The sequence below is a fragment of the Sabethes cyaneus genome, chromosome 2, assembly GCF_943734655.1.
Source record: "Sabethes cyaneus chromosome 2, idSabCyanKW18_F2, whole genome shotgun sequence".
NCBI lineage: Eukaryota > Metazoa > Arthropoda > Insecta > Diptera > Culicidae > Sabethes > Sabethes cyaneus.
In genome coordinates, this window is record NC_071354.1 from 65,345,954 (window position 1) to 65,362,763 (window position 16,810).

The 16,810-nt window shown below is 40.0% G+C and overlaps 2 protein-coding genes across 5 annotated transcripts in view; one reads left to right on the plus strand and one right to left on the minus strand.

Moving 5' to 3' along the window:
• Positions 1–16,810, minus strand: part of LOC128734345 (sphingomyelin phosphodiesterase) — a 64,797-nt gene that overhangs the window by 39,952 nt on the left and 8,035 nt on the right. The gene's annotated exons all lie outside the window — the stretch shown is intronic.
• On the plus strand, positions 6,117–7,502 carry LOC128734346 (protein mothers against dpp-like). Its single transcript, XM_053828498.1, has one exon. The coding sequence runs from the start codon at positions 6,117–6,119 to the stop codon at positions 7,500–7,502; it is 1,386 nt and encodes a 461-aa protein (XP_053684473.1).

Sequence of the window (16,810 nt, forward strand, 5' to 3'; positions counted from 1 at the left end):
GATTAAATCTACGATGGATGGTACACAGTGCTGTGTTCGGATTTCGGGTGGATTGTCAAGTTCATTCGAATCACACAGAGGGCTTCGTCAAGGTGATGGTCTTTCATGGCTGCTGTTCAACATAGCGCTACAAGGTGTTATGAACCGAGCGGATATCAACACGCGGGGCATGATGTTCAACAAATCTAGTCAATTCGTCTGCTTTGCCGATGACATCGATATTATCGGCAGAACATCTGTGGCAGCTGAACAGTACACCAGACTAAAGCGCAAAGCAGAAAAGATTGGGTTAAAGGTAAATACGTCTAAAACAAAGTACAAAGCTTGGGCAGTAGTATATTGATCGACGGCGATGAGTTTGAGGTAGTCGATGAATTGGTCTACCATGGCTCACTGGTAACGGCGGACAATGATACCAGCCGTGAGATTCGGAGGTGTATTATCAGCGGAAGTCGTGCTTACTATGGGCTCCACAAGCAATTGCGGTCGAGCAGACTAAGTCCCCGTACAAAGTGCACCCTGTACAAGACGCTTATTAGACCGGTTGTTCTCTACGGGCATGAAACATGGACAATGCTCGAGGAGGACCTGCGAGTGCTCGGAGCTTTCGAACGACGAGTGCTAAGAACGATCTTCAGCGGCGTACAGGAGAACGGAGTATGGAGGCGGAGGATGAACCATGAACTCGCACAGCTCTAAGGCGAACCCAGTATCCAGAAGGTGGCTAAAGCTGGACGGATACGATGGGCAGGGCATGTTGCAAGAATGCCGGACAACTACCCTGCAAAGATGGTGTTCGCCTCAAATCCGGTAGGAACAAGACGACCAGAAACGCGCAAGATGGTTAGACCTGGTGAAGCGAGATCTGGCGGAGAGTACTCAGTGTCCGAGGAATTGGAGAGCGGTAGCCCTAAACCGAGTTACTTGGAGAAACTTTGTTCAACAGGCTTTGTCTTAGGACGGCAAGCCACCTAAGTAAGTAAGTACAACGTGCCCATGCATCATGATTTCGTGGATTTCAGAACAGCATACGATACAGTTGAACGCGAACTGCTATGGCAGACAATACACGAATACGGTTTTCCGGACAAACTGACACGGCTGATCAAAGCTACCCTGAAGCGAATTATATGATACGTGCGCGTTTCAGGAACACTCTCGAGTTATTTCGAATCGCACGGTTGGTTGCGGCAAGGGGATGGACTCTCCTGTATGTTATTTAATATCGCTATTGAAGGTGTGATCCGGCCAACGGGCATCGAAACGAGAGAAATGATCTTCAGCAAGCCAACTTCTAGCTTCGCAGATGACCTCGACATCATTACTAGAAACCTTGGGACGGCGGAAGCAATCTACGCCAGACTAAAAACGGAGGCTAGGAGGATTGGGTTATAAACCAATGCGTCGAAAACCAAGTATATGGTAGGAAGAGGTTCGAGAGAAAGTAACGTTTACCTCCCACGGACAGTGACTGTTGACGGCGCACAGAGGAGTAACTAGGGCAAAAAGCTGGCCAAAATAAGAAAAACATTTTTTTCGGTCTTCTAATATAATATATATTTTTTTGTATGCTTAAATAGATGCTGCACAAAGTACTCTTAGTCAAAACACGTAGAAACATACCTGTAAGTTTTGGCAGGTGTACAAACATTGACAATATTTGAAACATTTTTTTGTTAAATCATCAAGCATCAGGAAACGGATTCCATCAGAAATAAACAAAAAGATTAATACAGGATATTTATCAAAACATAGGTTCATCATAAGTAATTCTAACTGGTTTGTAGGAAGAAAATTTAAAATTTTGAAAATATGACTTGTTTTCAATAGTTTTGTCGAACAACTATTTTTTTGCAATTTTGTGCTTTTTCAATGGTAAAAAAGTTATCAAATCTTGCAGAATCTGGTCATATATTCTATGGAGGAATGAATCTTTGTGGTATTCTGAACAAATCGGTACGTAAAGCTCATCCGGAAACGTCCGGACTGGCATTTGCGACCCTTTTGAAAATTATATGTTTCACACTGTTTTCAAGGAAATTTCGACAATTCGCATCTAGTTGCGTACTATCTTTTATGCAAGATAATTCACCTTGAATACAATGGGCACATTAGCCCTACTACATGTCTAGGGATTATGAGGCCTGTTCTCCAGATGTGTCACTAATTGAATCAACATTCCCATTCAACAAAATTCGCTGACAAAAATAGTAGGAAAAATGTTAGTTGAGTAAAGACGGTAAAGTATGTTATAGTATGTATGGCGTGATTGTTATTTGACAAATTTCATAACAGAGGTTTTATATCACAGAGAAGACATCTGCGTTGATTTAGCGTCGAAGAATCAGTCTACTCCACTATCAACAATTTGGTATTAACCAATATCATTTTTTTTATATGAATCAGAGACAAACAAGATACTTATTGGTTTGCTCAGTAGAATCCATGTATAGCCAGTGTGTCTGCAGTGCTCGTGGTAAACATCGCCTATTTGAAAATTATGTATTTACATTGTATGCGCATATGTGTGAGTGATCGATTCGAAACGGGAATCTGATTGTCAAACTAAAAAGGCAACCCAATGAAAAATCTTTCTGCTTTTCCGTAAACCACGTAGGATAAATCACCCGATTTGGTCGTTTTGGGGTATTTCGTCGGCAGGAAAATATTCTATTGGATAATCTGACAATGTTGTTCCCGTATCCAAGACACGAATCAGCAACATGTTTGCCACCAAAATATCCATGAAACACCAGCGACACTGGCATTCTATATATATTGATTATACTGTTTGCTCATGCATTTGTAGGTTTTGGAGAAGGCTGCAAAATAGTGATTAGAAGAAAAGCAGAATCTGCACTGATAAGTGAATTGAAATGACTAGTAATGACACCAGTTTGTTACAAAATTAACTATTTTTACTTTTCACTTCATATTCGAGCGAAATATTACCTAATACATAAGAAAATAATTTTGGCCAGCTTTTTGCCCTAGTTACTCCTCTGTGCGGCGATGAACTGAAAGTGGTTGACGAGTTCGTATATTTGGGATCTCTGGTCACCGCCGACAATAATACGAGTAAGGAGATCCAACGGCACATTCAAGTTGGACATCGAGGCTACTTTTCCCTCCGCAGGACGCTTCGATAGAAAGCGCAGCGTGGCGGAGGCATATGAATCACGAGCTTCAGGCACTGCTTCGAGAGATTCCCATCGTTCACCTGGCGAAAGTCGGGAGACTCCGGTGGGCCAGCCACATCACAAGGATGCCGGACGACTGTGCAGTGAAATCCGTTCTATTCAAGAACCCCACCAGCACCAGGAATAGAGGGGCCCAATGTGCTAGATGGCTCCACCAGGTTGAAGCGCAACGAATTGGCGACGAGTAGCCCAGGACCGAGTAAAGGCCACCCCGGTGCTCGGCTGGTAATGTAAGTAAATAATGGTAATTCCGTGTGTTCGTTTCGTTCATCAAGACATGATATTGCCAAATGAATATTTATACAATAAATAAATAAAAAAGTAATTTATTCCAAATATTTAATAATCCCAGAATAATCTGTGCATATGCAGCACTGACTTTTGTTATTGTTTGCTATATTACATACACTCAAGTCACTTTTACACGAATGGTCCAAGTAAATCAAAATAGAACGAATTGCAAAATTTGCGTAAAGATAATTTCTCGTGAATTCCAAAACTGCGCATAAAAATAGGCATGCAGAGAGTGACAGCGTAGATTCCGAAAATCGCCTTTATTAACTCCGTAAATCGCGCAAAAGCCATGTGAATTGCGTAATTCACATAAAAAACCGCGTCAATTAAATAAAATCGCGTAAAAAAATGCGCACTTTTCAAAAATCTCGTAAAAATCGTGTGAATTCTCAACTCTACGTTATAAAACAGCGTGAATTCCGAAATTTGCTTGAAAAAAAATGCATAAATTCAGAAATTTGCCTAAAAATAGTCGCGTAGAAAATCTCATTAAAAATCCACATAAAAATTCAGTTCAACTTAATGCATCTTTTATGGGAAAATGAAAGAATGTTCTAAATTTTATGAAACGTCGCATTGCTGTGGAATAAACCCAAGTTCATCATAAAATATTTTACTCTTATTTTTTCATTAGTTTTTTTTTTTATTTTTTTCTCCTTTCGATTATTCTGCGCATAAAAGTTACCTATTACTTTCGTGTGAATCAAAAATTTAGCACGGAGAAGAACGACAACCAAGATAGGTTTAAAGACAAGATAGGTTTAAACGAATAGTGACAACCATCTCATGGATTTAGGAAGCAATAAATCGTCGAGTAAAAACAACCTGAACAACTTTTTAATTGATCTTGCTGTCCTTCTTAAAGCGAAAGAATACACGTGCCATCAATCAACGGAACAAAGTTATTTAAATTATATTTCCGGCCAGCTGCCATCGTACCGTCTGCACAGTGTAAAACATACTGACCAAAACGCAATTGAATTATTCTACAATCAACTGCACCAGCTGGTCTAAGTAAATTCATCTGCAGGCGTATTTGGTAGTGGGCATATCTTGTGCCGTTCTGGTTTTAAGTACTACCATTTAATTTTTTTTGCCTTATTGCAATTCCTAAATCATATAAATCTATCTACCGAATCAATTGTTTATTATCGTCGATATTTTGACCTAATTTAAATATATTTATTCCCACCATGCATCTAGCACCGTAACGGAACGAACGCACGTGGTGATAGTAGAAACAATGCTCTAAGTTTTATCGTGCTTTTGATCAAAACACGTTCATAGTACATACTCTAGCGCATGGTTCGCGCCTTCGAGCGCGAGGGTTCGGTTTGTGATGACGCCTTCGGACGATTATTAGTTCCCTTTACACGAAGCACCCATGTGGTGGAGTGAAAGTAAATATGTATGCAAGTATACAAAGTCTCTCCACCAGAGCCAGGGGCGCTATCAGTGCAGCGAGTGCCGGTAATGCGTTCAGATTTAGAGTCCAGGCCATTTCTCTTTCATTCCATTGAAAGGAGGAACGATTGTTTTTAACGCGAGTAACGATTGTCCTTTATGTTAAATTTGGTTCCGATCAGTTACGTTATTAACAGCGACTAATATATCCACAATCATCTCGATCCGCTGTTCGGGAGCCTGAGACAGCAACGGTTTCCTTGGAAACATAAGTATGTATTGACCAACGCGTGTGTTTTCATGTTACGTGTGTGGCGCATAGCGAGTGGTTCAGCTTTCGGATCATGATTTTTGTTTATTGGGGAATGTCATCCTAGTTGGGCCACTTTTGGCATTTACCCCTTTAACTTGGCTATTTTAATATATCGTTGCAAATCTCTTTTTTGGAGAACTACCAGACAGTAGGAGATTGGATAGATAACAAATTATCCAGTCACAAAACAAACTAAAGAAAACTGTCATCCACTCTGAAGTGCATAAATCAATCGTTGCAAATCACAGTAGATTTATTAAAATAAAGTTCATACCTACTTCACTGTGTGTGATATCTATTTTTGGTAGGCGATCCTTAAATTTATTTAAATGAGAAACACTCTAAAAAGACTACCCATCATTCCTAGTATTTTAACTATCAACGTAACCAAAAACACAAAGAAGATTTTCATAGGAAAGTTTTTAATTCAGAACTTGTCTTCTCCTTCTGAATGAGCAGTTTTGTTTTTCATAGAAAACGACAAAAGTCCTATTTGCCGAAAAAACTTCCCTTCAAAGTATACTAACACACACGCATTGGTCAACCAGATAAGGCCATTGAAAAAGCGAAAAGGCATGGTTCGTTTCCTAGAATTTTAACACATCACTTCTACTACCACAGCTCAAGAACATTTTAGCTAAACAGCTAAGGACAAGTTCACTGCACCGCTTAAGCGTCACTTTTCTACAACGCAGCCAACAGTATGCGATCATCTTACGGGTGTTGTAGTTATCCTTGCAGGTAGTGCTATAAAAAAGCGAGAGGTAGGAAAATTTAGGATCGCCTACCAAAAATAGCCTCCAGACACATATGCTAACTGAGGCACTTTTAGTACGGATCCAACGTTTCAACTGTACTTGTTAGTTACGTTAGGTTAGACTACCGAGTCTAACACCATTTTCAAAATGGACATGGATGACGGAGAAGCTTCGAGTAGCAGTGCGTTTGCCGCTCTAAACAGTTTGTTTTCCTTCACTAATCCGGCAGTAAAGAAGCTTCTCGGTTGGAAGCAGGGCGACGAAGAAGAAAAGTGGGCCGAAAAGGCCGTGCATAGTTTAGTGAAAAAACTAAAAGGTCGAAAAGGTGCCGTTGAGGATTTAGAACGAGCCTTGAAATTTCCCGGTCAACCTTCGAAGTGTGTTACAATTCCTCGATCGCTGGACGGCCGGTTGCAAGTTTCCCATCGTAAAGGCTTGCCACACGTGATCTACTGTCGTGTTTGGCGTTGGCCGGATCTGCAAAGTCATCACGAGCTGAAGGAAATCGAGTCCTGCCAGTACCCGTTCGGATCCAAGCAAAAGGAAGTATGCATCAATCCGCACCATTACAATCGTGTCGAAAGTCCGGTCCTGCCTCCCGTGCTCGTTCCACGGCACTCGGAATTCGCTCCCGGACACCCGATGCTTTCGTTCCATCAAATGACCGAGCCAAACATGCCACACAATGTGAGCTACACAAATTCGGGTTTCAATGGATCTAATTCCCCCCAAATGGCTCCCAATAGTCCGATGTCAGCATTCTCAAGTCAGGGAATGGTCAATTCTAATCCACAAAGCCCTTGCAGTACACTTCCTGAGACGCCACCACCGGCTTACAGTCCGTCAGAAGATGGCAGTTACATCGTCGGAGCAGACAACAATCATATGGCTACGAACCAGATGCATGGCGATGTGGCCCAAGTGTCTTATCAGGAACCAAGCTTTTGGGCAAGTATTGCATACTATGAATTGAACTGTCGAGTTGGCGAAGTGTTTCACTGCAATTCGTCGTTAGTTATAGTTGACGGATTCACCAATCCGTCCAACAACTCGGATCGCTTCTGTCTCGGTCAGCTAAGCAACGTCAATCGGAATAGCACAATCGAGAACACTCGCCGCCATATTGGAAAAGGGGTGCACCTGTACTACGTGAAAGGTGACGTATATGCCGAGTGTCTTTCCGATTCAGCCATTTTTGTCCAGAGCCGAAACTGCAACCACCATCACGGGTTCCATCCGAGTACGGTATGCAAGATAATACCGGGATGTTCGCTGAAAATCTTTCACAGTGAGGAATTTTCTCAACTGCTTTCGCAATCTTTGCATCAAGGGTTCGAAGCCGTTTTTGAGCTTACGAAAATGTGCACGATTCGGATGAGTTTCGTGAAGGGTTGGGGTGCGGAATATCATCGACAGGACGTTACGTCGACTCCCTGCTGGATTGAAATTCACTTGAATGGAGCGCTGCATTGGCTGGACAGAGTACTTTCACAAATGGGATCACCCCACAATGCAATTACTTCTGTGTCCTAAAGAAAAGCACAGTACAGAAGGTAGGAACTCGATTTTAATAAATCTATTATGATTTGCAACGATCGGTTTATGTTTTTCAGACTGAATGACAATTTTCCTTGGTTTGTAACTGTATAATTCGTTACCCATCCAATCTCCTACTGCCTGGCTCCAGAACTGGTCTCCGGAAAATAGAAAAGGTTAAGCGAGAAAGGACATTCAGAAAATTATGGCCGTGCATCTATATATGCTTTAGCTAAACATTGTTTTAAAAAATATGTGTTAGCATTCTTTACAAAAATACTGATCAATATCATTAAAAGAAAAATTTATGTGAAGCTGTCTGAAAACTTTTTTGGCTGACTCTACGCTTGGCTGAGAAATTCTTATTAGAGTTTTAATTTTAGAGTATTTTTTTACCTTAAAATGTACCACAACCATTTTTAACGCGTTTCTTCGTAAATTTTGAATTTTGGAACTCGGTTTTGGTGCAAATTCAGTTTTTTGTACAAATTGTTAGAACTTACTTGAGTTCTAACATAGTAACTAATAAATTTATTTTTGCGAAAAATGAAAATTGAATCAATTTGGAAAAATGATAGGCAAGTTGTGAAAAATAATTTACCGGACTGCTAGGGCAAGTGGGACATGATCACATCACTTTCAAAAATCCTTAGGAGTTTTTGAAATAATTTTATCTTTTCGATTATCGGGGCCTCTTTGTCTCCCAGTCACTTGATCACATCTGTTATCGCAATGGAAATTCTTATAAAAATGCATGAAACAAAGCCATCTTTTCAGACCCTTCTCTTGCCTTCTAGCCACTTGTTTATCTGTTATCTATTCAGAAATTCGCACAATTCAAGAAAAACAAAGCCCTTTTTCTTTGGAACTTCTCTCCCTCTTGACCTCCCCAACTAACCTTTGGTAAACTCCTATGATGATTCTCTTACGCCGGCGCCGGGGATAATATATGCCAAATTTGATGAGGAATCGTCTAGACGTTCTGGAGTTACATTCACTTTTATATATGTGGAAGATTTAGACTTCCCCTCTTGTAGGTGGCTACTCCTCTTTTGTCTTCCAGTTATTTGTACATATGATTTCGATTCGTAAATTCTCATAATGCAAGAATGCAAGAATGCAAAATTTTTTTCGTTAATTTGGATGCCGTTCCTCCAATTGTCAGCACCCACAACACAAATAAGTGGTCTCCCCTGGGGATTTGGATGGTGAATGGGGATTGAAACCGAAGATGATCCATTGGATCTATTCAGCTATTGTGAGACCCAGGATTTCCTTATGCTTCATTGGTCTGGTGACCAAAAACGAAAGAGAAAGTTACCCAAAAAAAGCTAGAAATTGAAGTCTAGCTAACCTCTCTCTCAATAACAGGGGCAATGAGAAGTACACCATCGAAGGCATTGGATGATTTATATACTTCTCTTGCATCAGTTTATACAATTAGAAGTTGAAAAGAGTGCTCTGAGGATCCGAAGATCTATGCACCTCTTTGAAGGTTATCTTACAGGTCGCATCAGTATTATAAAACTATTAGTATTAATTCCCTTGTAATCAACAATGGTGATTGGATGGAGATTAGAAAAATACAACTTTAATCGAATATTTTGATTTTAAGATGATATATGTCGCATCTGTGGCATAGAAAAAGTAGGCATCTGTAATGCCGATGTCTTGCAATTTTCAATAAAATATTAAGGTTCTTCGACAGAGGGCTGTTAGAACCCTCTGATATTTGGAGAACAACTCCCAGCGCAGTAGTGCACTTCATTCGAAGTGCATCACCGGGCAGGACACAGGGCAGGGGTGATAGTGGTATGTCATCTCGACAACCTTGCTGTAATAAAACGGGGGAGGGGATATATCACAATAGATCAAATAAATGGTCGCAGTGATAAAATTACCCAAAATAGAAAAAAATAGTGGTCCCCCATTTTAAGAACTCACATTCTTGTCTCCCATGCACTTGTACATCCCTTATCATTCTGGATGCAAGATAAACGACACCCGTTTTATCTATTTGGACCTCCCCCGTTTGAAAGAGGTCATTCCCTTTTTGTGAATCCGTCTATGACCATCCCTAGTGACACGTTTATCAAGTTTGATGGAGAACGGTATAGACGTTCCGGCTTTATGGTTAAATATACAGACAATGATTCTTTTAGTCACAGTGATAATCTATTGGATTGTTGATACTCTGCATTCTCATGGTCAGTTCTTATCATCTAGGCGGTATTGCTGTCATCGCACATCAGGTCTTTCGGATTATTGGGAACAGTATTCGCGATGAGTAGTTGAACGTTTGTATATGCGACCGAATATATTTCTTTTTAAGCGAGTGACTGCAGTGTGCAGTTGGCTTTTATCGATCGGTATGCTATAAGATGGTATAATTAATCGATTCGCGCGATCGGATGCCGATATTAAGTAATTGAAACGGGAAAGGAGATTTTATGGATTTTATCAGTTGTCCCTAGATTACGATATGTCTAACCAATTGTTTTAAATGTCCTCTAACAGGCCAATCATGATGGCAGGCGCTTGATCTTATTTTTATCAACAATTATGCTCTGCCAGCCTGTTCAGTGACTACTGCATTTGACGAGCATTATAACATTGACCCTCATCACCCTCCCGTTATCCTGCTTTTAAACTAGACAGTGTGGAGCACTGCCGTGAAATTAGTCCCCTATGCGCTTTCGCTAAAATTTTCGAGGCAATTGCCTATGAACATCTGTTGTTTCGTGTGAAGAGCTACATTTCTACTTCGCATCACGGATTTCATCCAGGCCGATCAGTGTCTACTAATTTACTGAAGTTCACCTCGCTATGGCTACGTAATATGAAACGGGGTAATCAGATCGACGCCATTTACAATGATCTGAAAGCGGCATTCCATCGTATGAACCGTGATATCTTGCTAGCCAAGCTGGACAAATGAGAAGTCTTATCTAGCATGCTTTTCTGGTTAAGCACGTATTTACGTAATCGCAAATTTACCGCTAAAGTAGGTTCTTCTCAATCGAAGTGGTTTCAGAACGGTTCCGGAATACCTCAAGGTGGTATTTTAGGATCACTACTATTCTGACTGTTCGCTAACGACGTCACTCAACTGTTGCCTCCTGGAATAAGGTTGGGAGTATCCAGATGATGTGAAAATTTATTTGCTGATTGAGACTGTCACAGATTGTTTGAGATTGCAAAAAATTGATTGATTTGTTCGCGGAATGATGCTATTCCAATCGTATGTTAATCAGCATCCAGAAATGCACTATGGTCAGCCTTGCCCGCAAAAAATACTCGAATAGCAGCAAGTTTAAGCATAAGTATAGGAATAGGATGCCGCCCGTGTGCTGATACTCCATGCTGCTCCACGCCATTCCTCATTGTGCAATCCAATCTTATCAGGTCTTATCTGAATGCTGATCAATACTGACGCCGGTCACGTCCGAATTCGGGTCCGGGTGGGATGGGAAGGAATGTTACTCCAATACTTGTTGCTACTTAAGACCAGGGAATCCTCTGCAACACGCGCTTTTGGTGCGGTTTCATTAACTCTCCGTTACTCGCGCTGTTGTATTTTGTACAACGCCTGTGAACCATTAACTTTATCTCGGTATATCTCGGGATTCCAGCAATAAAGAAAAATACTGTTTTCAGCAAGGTTGATTCGCATACCACGATCTTTCAAACGGTGAAAAAAGTTTCATAAGTTTTTCAGCAAGTGGAATTAGTATTCGAGTGAATTCTGGTTGGTTTCAACATGCCTCGAAGTTGGCGCGAGTATCGAAAGGTTAAAATGATCACGAAGTCTCTTAGCACCGACTAACTTGGATATTCGATTTTTTCAAGTGAGTGCATGCTACGCTGCTCCGTCTTTCCCGGTAAAAATGTTACTTATTCATGTCGGCACACGATATGTTGTCCAAAAATATCATCAAGACATATTGGAATACCTGACTATTCTTTCATAAATCCAATATTTTGGTAGCGAAAATTCTCAAGCAATGTTTATTCATCAGTACAAATAAAGAAAAGTATAATATCACTAAATTACGTGCGGGAAACTATGATATGATTGCGAGTTTAAAACATCGACAACGAGAACTATCCGAGAGCAACGAGAATGAATTCGAAGGCTCGTCCGCCCAAAACAGCACGACATATCTCGAAGAATCGAATGCATGGTGACAAATGCAAAAACTTTCCTTCCCCGATCATACCACGCAACTCAACTAACACGAACTACATCAATATAGGGTAAGAAACGAGTTAACCTATTTTAATCACCTCTTTATGTCACCTATTTTAACCAGTTGAAAATAAATGAGCTGAAAATGCACTTTTTATTCATATTTTCAAAATCTTTTGATAGGAACATCTTCACAAATCACTTATCCATAGATTTAATTCACACAAACACAATTTACTGGGTTTCCGACAAGAAATATGATGAATTAAAAATTGTTGTCCAAAAACGTACATTTTTCAGCTGTTGAAGGCAATCGCTATCATATTTTTCAGCACCGATTACAACCACTCTAAAAGCCAAGCACTCAATTGTCACATACCATATTATTCACTACCTTTTTTTCTATTATTTGAGGCTTTGTTACTAGCCGAAAGTTTTATTATTTTATAACAAAACTGAAAACAAATCCTGAATTGACGGAACCTGTCCAGCACTAGCAGCAGCTGCAGCGTAACTAATGAACTATCGTGTTGCCAAGACACTGTTTTGGTCCTGAAAATAAGATTTATAGGTTTAAAATTAACTCAAACCTCCAATGGTGAAAACGTGGCTCAATACTTTTAAGAAAAATGTATGTTCATAATTAATTTTTATTAAAAACAACAGAAAAGACAGCTTTTTCAATAATTTTCGAAGATTTTCTCAGTGATTTATTGAAGCAACGATGTGTTTCAATGTTATTTGCTTTGACAGCACTATTCTGTAGTCGGACCGTGTGCACTGCTATGTTTGCCTCTTTTGTTCTCCCACCATCCTTATGAACAGCGAGAATACTGAAGGATAAACGACAAAATAAGACGACGAATACCGTTTGCCGAACGATGCCGTGAGTGTATGCCCCGATAAACAATTTAGACAGATGGCATTTTACGCATCTACCGACCAAAAATATTAAATCTTTTAATGCAGATGCCGATTAGTAGGTCGCGGATAGGAACGCGAGCTTACTGAATAGGGGGAAAAGCTCGAGGGATTTTTTATGGGGGCGTATAAAAATTTAGATTTCAGGACTGCACCTTGAGGGTGAAATATGTTCAGTCTGATCAAAATTAGTTCCATCGCTACAACTTTTAAAGCAAAAAATCAAAAGTTTAGCTCAACAATAGTGTCTTCCAACGGTAACAGCTTCCCCCACTTAGTCAACCCATCGCTTGTAATAAGGTAAAACAATCAGTGACCCGCTTAGACTACTTAAAACAGGTTCTTTACCCTACTTTAATGTTGCATCATTTAGGGATAAACGATTGGGCAAGGTCATTTGTCCTCCCACTTCACTCAACCTCCAGTAGAAAGAGCATACTCATAAGCGGGGCCGCAATCTGGAATAGGATTCGCTTGGCCATTAGGCAGTTGCCGTCTGTGCATTTGCATAACACACATGCACATGAACATAACAATGTGCATTTAAAAATGTTTAAATTTTTAAATTGTTGAACTATTTTTCTATTTTTCTTCAACTCCAGCGCATACATTAAAATTATGGCTTTCTAAATGCCAAAATTGAACTTTTAATTTGGGTGTCGTTTTCAATTTGCGTTGTAAGTTGGACGAACCTTTCTAAAAATGTTTTTCTGGCAGTAGGTAAACATAATTAGTGTATCAACAAGTTACACACGATGACTAGTTGTATAATTTGATAAACGGCATTAATATATGGGTCGAAATCAAGGTGGCCTTTCAGAGCAGCCGAGGCAAGAGACACCTATTAAAAATAAAGGATCTCAGCACAAATCTTCCAATCTTAATACATTTGTTGAATGTACTACAGAGCATTTTTGTTCAATTACATAATATTGATATCGGTAAATTTTTAAAACAAAACCAAAAAGATCGCCTCACAAAGAAAGTGTGATCCGTCCTTACTCGCTCGGACCCAACTGACGGAAAAAACTAGAGGTCAGTAATTCGCCGTTGCCTACGGCCGGCTCGCCCTGAATCATCTAGGAAAGCGACCATTAGGCCATAAAATAATGTTTGAGGAATTATGCCAAATGGCGTTATACTAAATGGCTCCTTATGATTATGCCAATTGGCATTATGCCAAATAGTATTATGCCAAATGGGCGGCCCCCGGTCCGGTCCCACTTGCCCCAATAAATGAGGCAAGCGGGACCTATCGCAATGATTTTGAAAATTATCCTTAGTTTCGTTGCATGTCAATCGATACTCCTTTATTGTAATTAAACCTTCGAAGTGATACCACTGAAGAGTTTCTGTGCTGCAAGAATTTCAAAATAATCATAGGTGAAAATTACACATTCGAATGAACTCTAATTATACAATTTTTAGGTCCCACTTGCCCCGGGGTACATTAATACACAAATAAAAAACCAGATACCTACTTATCTCAGGCTCCTAATAGATTTAAATACTGGGCTCAGGTCACTAGGTATTTCGCGAAATTTGTTTTTCAATGCCTCGCCGTTCCAATAAGAATAGTGTGAAACAGGGCTTTAAGCTTGTTTCTGCGCCCACACATACACAAATTAACGCATTCTTCTTGATGAGCTGTATCGTAATGCCTAAACTAATTTAAATACTAGAATTTAGCACCATTTGCTTCGGAAATCACGATATTTGATTAATAATAGTTAACAATGGACTTATATTCGTGATTACATATGTATTCACACAGCACTGCTCTCAATTACACTGACAAAACACGATTTATGTCAGAGCACTCGCGACTACACTGACCATGGATTCATAGTTGACGTAAAAACCAAAATGACCAAACTGTACTTTTTCGGTCCTACGCATTCTTAGCTATGTGATATACATGCCCAATGCTCAAACAACATTTGTTTGTTCGAAAATATCCGAGAAATTTGGGAAAATAGAGTTACTCTGCATAATTGACGTAACTCCCCGCATAATCATCATCTAGCATAGCAACCTGCTTTTCACGGGATTAACGCCAAGCTATGAGAATAAACAGTCTGTTCATTCGCATAAACTGACGTATGCATTTTTTGAATGCAATTTTTTTAATCGAGAAATGAATCACGAAACCCCATCGGCCCTCTTTTGGCTAATAATCTCTACTAAATTGACAGATTATTTGATTGAAAAAGTATACAGTTAGGTTTATATGGCCTTAAACATTTTTCCCGATAAAAATGTGTTTTCTCAACAATGATGGTGTTGGTCGTTACGTCAACTATGCATCCATGTGCAGTAGAATCGTACTCTCTTAAATGTTCAATAAAATCCGGGTAGCAAGAATAACTCAACAATATTCTGGCTGGATTTAGATTTTACGCTCACCTGAAAATGACGATTGAATCTGTAAGCCACAAGCTAAACTATAAACTAGGATAGTAAAAATATATTACTAAATATGTAATGTTGACTTATACCTCCCAATTCGATTTGATTAACTATGAGAAAATATTACATTACAAATTCTCTTACTAAAAAGACAAGCAAATAACCAATCAATCTTCTCTGCGATCCACTCGGGTGTGGCTCAATACGATCGATAAACCTTGAAATCGGCTTAGGTAGAAATCATTGCACCGGTAAATTGATTGGCGGAACCAAACGAAATAAATCGACTGAAAGCGATGGTCATGTTTACAGTCAGCTTGGTTGTTTGGTATTGTAAATTAAAGAAAACATAACTGTTCCAACTGTTGGAAGCCATCTATCAAAACAACGCAAATCTAAATGGCAGCGCCGCCGATACGTAGTAACTTATCTTTTGGACATCTTTAGGTTACTGTAAGATTTTTGAGCTGCATTCGTATATTCTCTAAGGATAAAGTTGAATGATTACACTGTACCTATACTTTTTTTTGTTTAGATTATAGTCACTTTAACCAGTTTTGGGTCATTCGTGACTTCTGTGGGGTTGGGATTTGTACGAGGGTCCTCGGCGTGAGAGGCGTGAATGCTAATCACTACGCCGGGACTGACCCCGTACCTATACTTTGTTTAACTGATACTTTCACACTTTTTATTATGTGCGTTTTCATTGTGTATGAAAACCGTAATAAGTAGATTGTATAAGGCAATAAATCTACAAATCGCTAAAAATTCACCAGGAAAAAAATGATAACAGTGCCTGCTGCAGGCCATAACCGATTGATCCAGCTGTTTCGACTGATACCTACTAAAACGTCGATCTTTACTGTTGCGCAACAGTTCTTTGATACTGGCAGCAAGCAGCCAAAATCCATTTCAAACGCCTTTTCGATGTCCGACACCACCGTTATACAAATATTTTAGCTTTAACGCGCGGCACAGCCGCTTACTACAGGTGAAAAGAAAAAAAATATGGCCAGACCTGAACACGCCCGAGGGGTAAGCTCACTTCACCATAGCTCCAGGCTGAAGGACGGTCGCCGCGTCGTTTTGCGGTGAAGTACTAATGCAGACAGACTTGAGCATGGTCACTGATTAGCATTCATGGAGCGAGATTTTTTTTCGAAATGTATTTAATTTTGTGGGTCGAACGCCAGGTATGTAGCCCCGAACGCACATTTGTTTTCGCTCTCTTCCTTCTAGTCGATTAGCTTTTGCCCGGTTTGATTTATGTTAATATTTTTTGAAGCGACTATTTTTGAATAAATTTCCCCTCATCAACGGCCGATTCCGAGCGGCGATCGGTTCACACCAGACACTACTGATACCGCAGCCATCACCCAGGAGGGAAGGTGAAATTCCTTCCTCTTTCTGCGCTGGCAGGCTGACTGGCCGCCAGTGTGCTGCGGTTGGTTTACTTGTGGCTACTCACCAAGGGTGTTATCTTTCACCAAGCCAAACTCTCATCTTCAATAAGCTCGTTTAGTTATTCAACTCTCTACTAAAGATTTCGTTTTGCGCACTTCACTTGCTGAAAATGCCATTTTTTCGTACATTATTCAAACCAATGGAAGCGGTTTTCTTCATTATTCACTTTTTCTTCGCTTTGCTCCGCCACGATCGATGCCCACCGCCCACCGTCATTGTTGTTGTGGGGTTGCTATTGCTGTTGTTGTTTATGTTTACTGCGATGATGGTGCTGTCGGGCATGAAGGTTGTATTTTTCCTTTTCTAACCGATCAGGTGAAGT